The sequence below is a fragment of the Diaphorina citri genome, unplaced genomic scaffold, assembly GCF_000475195.1.
Source record: "Diaphorina citri unplaced genomic scaffold, Diaci psyllid genome assembly version 1.1 scaffold6256, whole genome shotgun sequence".
Taxonomy (NCBI): domain Eukaryota; kingdom Metazoa; phylum Arthropoda; class Insecta; order Hemiptera; family Psyllidae; genus Diaphorina; species Diaphorina citri.
The window spans coordinates 1-5,128 of NW_007383632.1; the positions used below are offsets into that span (position 1 = coordinate 1).

The 5,128-nt window shown below is 39.8% G+C and overlaps 1 protein-coding gene and 1 long non-coding RNA gene across 2 annotated transcripts; both read left to right on the forward strand.

Moving 5' to 3' along the window:
* The first annotated feature begins 44 nt into the window (after nucleotides 1-44).
* On the forward strand, nucleotides 45-761 carry LOC113472568. The gene is made up of 2 exons (XR_003394824.1): nucleotides 45-193; nucleotides 708-761. It is a non-coding gene; the product is annotated as an uncharacterized LOC113472568 (long non-coding RNA).
* An 830-nt stretch (nucleotides 762-1,591) lies between these two features.
* Nucleotides 1,592-4,586, forward strand: LOC108253999 (DNA ligase 1-like; the record flags this gene model as incomplete). Its single annotated transcript, XM_026832361.1, has 4 exons — nucleotides 1,592-1,810; nucleotides 2,615-2,781; nucleotides 3,284-4,331; nucleotides 4,488-4,586. Coding segments are annotated over 4 exons (1,533 nt in total), but the record flags the coding sequence as incomplete, so codon positions are not given.
* Nucleotides 4,587-5,128: the final 542 nt, after the last annotated feature.

A 5,128-nucleotide genomic window follows, 5' to 3' on the forward strand; every position in this document is an offset into this window, starting at 1 on the left:
TGGAATATTTTTGTTTTTCTTTTACTTTTTTTCGTTTTAGAAATGCTGGCAAGTCCTCAACGCTCTAAGTCCCATTCTATTCGACCTGTGCCTAATGGACCCCGATTCTGCCGGGGGCTACGTACGGGGAGTTATCCAGGAGAAATATCAAATCTATGCAAGACGAGACTCTAGATTTCCTTCTGTACATAGTGTGAGTATTAAGTAATGAGAATCTCAAATTATTTGTCGTAAAACAGGGCTTTTTGCTTTTTCACAACTTTTGTGGCTATCACAAGAGACTCTAGATTTCCTTCTGTACATAGTGTGAGTAATAAGTAATGAGAATCTCAAATTATTTGTCGTAAAACAGAGCTTTTTGCTTTTCCCCAACTTTTGTGGCTATCACAAAATCACCAAGTGCCTCCTTTGCAATCAATAAACTTTTTACACTAAAAGTGTAAAAAAAATTACAGTTTTTACACTACACTTCTAAGTGTAAAAAGTCGCTACTTGATTAAAGTTGCTAGTCAATAAAATTGTCCGCACCCCAAACTCTCAGCACAGAGCCGAAAAAACTTCGACCCCGCCGGAAATCGAACCCGGGACCTCCGGCGTGCAAGCCTAGTGTGATTCCCACTTGGCCACGAACGTTGCTTTTTAATTAAAATATTTTCCTTTGCCAGTCTCCTAGAATAAGTATTATTTTCCTTTCTGTGTGCCCCCAGTTGGTCTTTCTCAAGCTCGTTTCGACCCTGTTCCCCACGTCCGACGCCCGCCACGCACTTGTATCACCCTAGGGCTGATTGAGAGTTTGGAAAAAAAACGCTGATACCATCTGAACACTAGAAAAGGAAAAGAGCCTTCTATTATTTTCTTTTTACTCAGGACTTGCAAACACGCTACCTCTGAAGATAACCAGGCTGGCCAGAATCCTGTTGTTATGTGCTCAAATTCTTAAATAATTGTCAAAAAACAAGTCACTTATTACTTATTTATTTAATTCTCTGCACGCGTGACACGGGTCTGGGCGTGTTTCTAGCTACTCTGTGTGTAGAGGTAAGTAAGATTATAACTCCAGCCCTGATATTCCTATGTCACGCAGTCACGCTCTGGGTAGATCTAGTGTAGTATACACGCGTGACACGGGTCTGGGCGTGTTCCTATCTAAATAACTAGTCGTTTAGTGAACAGTAGAAGTAGAACTATTAATTCTCTTCTTTTTTTAAAGATGAGTGTTCCACCGCCGTTTTTATTTCGTAGCAATAGAACAACTGCCACATTAGACGCATGTGGTCAGTGTCGTAGCATGCCCATCCCGTATAATGCCTCTCATCAGATGGGCGAGAAGAGACACAATACTTCCCATTTAGGTGCTGGGTCAACACGAGAACACCAGAAAGTAACCCGTTGAAATATTTGCAATCGAAAAACGAGTACAAATTTTTGTCGATGGTGGGATTCGAACCCGGGACCTTCTGCATGGCAAGCAAGCACGTTACCACTGGACCAACCGTGCCCCCCGATATTACCGATATTATTTATTTGCCGATATTACCTACACACTATCCCCAATTTCAGTTGCCCCAAATAATTGTTCTTCACCTTCTCTTTTCTATTCCTACAGGAGTCCACCACCAAGTTAACGGAGCAGTTGGACACGGAATGGAAGGACTTGCTTCCCCTCTTGAATCCCATTAGGGAGAAACCTCCATCTGATGAACAAACGGCAACACCGCCCCCACCCCGTCCCCCTCCTCCTAAACCGGCTGTGGATAAGAACTCGTTCGATTTCCTTGTGAAAGAACTGCGATTTGAAGCCACAGGAAAAGTAAGTGTGAAAATTATAGTGAACTAACCAAATACAGATTGACCAGCTAACATACTAATTAAATGCAAAATCCGTTAGTAGAAAATGGGTAAAGATGTGGCCAGATTGGGACATGTGTTCCTGTTTTGTTGAACATAAAAAAAAATAAACCTCATTATATTTGCCAAGTACTACAAATATCAACAACCACATTGGTGCAGTGCTTAGTGCGGTAGACAGTGTGTTAATACCTACATTACAACTTCCTGTTCCAGTCTTATTGGGGTTTAGCTCTGTGGATTTCGCATTCAGTGAGGTTTATTAATCGGGGAACAACATTCGCGACGACTTGATATAAGCACTTATGCTCAACACGTTTTTTATGCTTAACACAATTAATATCATTTATGTCTAACACAACACAGTTGAAATTCCTTTCTTAATCATCTTATTCGTCCACGTGAATGATTATTATTACGTGTATCCATTGTATCATATAAGAGGTTAAGTAATCGGGGAACAACATTCGCGACGACTTGATAAGCACTTATGCTCAACACGTTTTTTATGCTTACCACAATTAATGTCATTTATGTTTAACACAACACAGTTGAAATTCCTTTCTTAATCATCTTATTCGTCCACGTGAATGATTATTATTACGTGTATCCATTGTATCGTGTATCCATTGTATCATATAAAGGTAATAAGTTTTGAAGTTACCTATTTCATAACTTTATTCGTCCACAGCCCAGTGACAAGTTGAAATCCGAAGATGAAATAGTTCGCCAGGAGAAGGAGAAATATAACTTTATTCGTCCACAGCCCAGTGACAAGTTGAAATCCGAAGATGAAATAGTTCGCCAGGAGAAGGAGAAATTGGAGAAACTGGAACGAGAGAGAATCAAGAGAATGAACCTGCATGATGATGGTAATACTAAGGCCAGGTCAAGTGGAAGAGCGTACAAGAGTGCTGACGATTTGGATGATGGGTAAGTGGAACCATAAGTAGGTCCAAATAAATAAAATATAAATAATAAACCTCAGTGGTGTAGTGGTTAGCGCTGTGGACTTCGGATCTGGAGGTTGGTGGTTCGAGTCCTAGTCAAGTCATAAAATTTAGCGTAGTGCATTAAGTAGGGAACGACATTTGTGACAAGCTGACAAGCATTTATGCTCAACACAATTAAAATTCCTTTTATAAATAATAAATAAATCATAAATTTATAGATAATGTTTAAATTCACAAATAGCCAGCCTAGTTAGCCTCAATGGTAGAGCTCCTGGCTTGCAAACGCTAAGTCTCAGATTCACTTCCAGCCCGGGGCAAACAGCCAAAATGGATGAAGTTCGTTCTCGGAACGGTTGGCTTTCTCCTATCCTGTCCTCCTTATCGCTTCGTTTTTGAAACAATGTGACCTCAGTTACTACAATTCCCTCTATTAAACTTCTCGCTTTAATCGCTATTTTTTCTTATTCCGTTTTTGATTTCAGATTCGCCTTCGAATCCCTCAACAATGAAGAGGACGATGATAGTGAAACGAGTGACAAAGAAGAAGACAAAACTGCCGATAGCGAAGAAGAGGAAGAAGAAATGGATGAAGATGAAGAGGTAGAAGAAGAGGCTGATGAATCTATGGAAGAAGAAAACGTGCAAAGCAAAGAGCGGAAAGGAAGCAAAAGAAAATTGGAAGATGACAATGAAGAAAAAGAAGAAGATGAAGAATCAGAAGAAGAAGATGAAGAAGAGGATGAAGATGAAGGAAGTGAAGAAGACGAAGACAGTTTTGACGATTTAGTTGACAATGAAGACTCTGATGATAGTAGTGATGAAAGTGAAACTGAAAGAAATGAAGCTCTCACTAAATCTTCTAGTGAAGCTAAAAACAAAAGTAAACTGAAATCGAATGAAGACAAATCATCCGAAACTAAATCTGGCAAAGCTGATGAAACTAAACCGAGCAAAACCCCGGACGAAAAAACCACGGATAAAAAGAATAAGAAACTTAAAAAAGAATTGGATCACGAAATAACCCAATCGGAATCGGAGGGTAAAGAAACTCGAGGCGTCAAAAGCGGTGAAGAAAATGCGTCCAGCGGTGCCGGGAAAAAGAGTTTACGATTCACCGAATCTGAAACCGATGGAGAAAACGGAAAACACGAAAAATCATCGAAACGGAAAGCAGACCGAAAATGGGAGTCACAAGAATACATAGACCTATATGCGGAGTCCGAAAAAGACAAAAGGGATGGAGAGACGAAAGGAAAAGACAAAAAGGACGAAGAGACGAAAGGAAAAGACAAAAAGGATGGAGAAACGAAAGGAAAAGACAAAAGGAACGACGAACCAAAAGGGATCCTCAAAAACGTCCGAAATCAAAATGAAGAGGAAGAATTGAGAAATGTCCGTGCACCAAGCGAAGAGAAGATTAGTTCGGAGTTAACCCAATTGGGTACCGAGCTCCCGTTTACGTTCGATATTCCGGGGGAGTACGAAGAAATGGTGGCGCTTTTTCAAGGGCGGACAGTGAAAGAGGTGAGGGTTAACATCATACTTTTTGAAAACTTTTAAATGAAGGAGTAATCTTACTGATTCTTAAGTACCTCCGCCCCCCTAATTTTCTGGAAAAGTCATGGAATTTCATTCCAGCAAAAGCGTAAACCCTGGGTTGTTTGGTTTTCAAAAATTTTGGACCAGTCAAAATTCCTAATTAAGATCGGAAGAGCGCGGCTCAGCCAGCTGTTTGCATTCCTGTTGCAGTATTTGGACGATAGTGTGGACCCACAGGAACCCAAGGTAAGTGGCTCGGTGAACTGTATAAGGTCCGGGTTGACAAAGCAAGTATAAACTCGGTTTAAGTTAAACTCTCGGATTAAGCAATTGGTTGATTTTTAAAATTTTCGAAAATTTTAGCCCATCAGATTTCTTAAACCGAGATTAAAACAACGGTTTGTGGCCCCAGGGGGTTAGTCGCTCAGAAAAAGGCTTCTTATGGGGGCACAATGCATAATGTAAATAGGTAATGAGCTCCAAAAATGATTACCTGTTTTCTCAATTATTATTCGTCACACTCACGATGGTTAACTGTGCTTCAGGACGAGCCAATTAAACATGGCTAAAGATCTGCACCCTCAGTTCCTCAGTATGGCTGATAGAATAGATGTTTTCTCTATTTTGTCATCACCTTTTGGCTATAGCTAAAGCCGCTACAACAACAAAAACAACATTAATCACACAATTTCTTCCCCTTTTTGTCATTTTCTTCTAATAATTTTCGTAATATTTTTAATTATTATTTATTTTTTTTTTAACATTTAAAGGATAAATGTTAAAAAAAA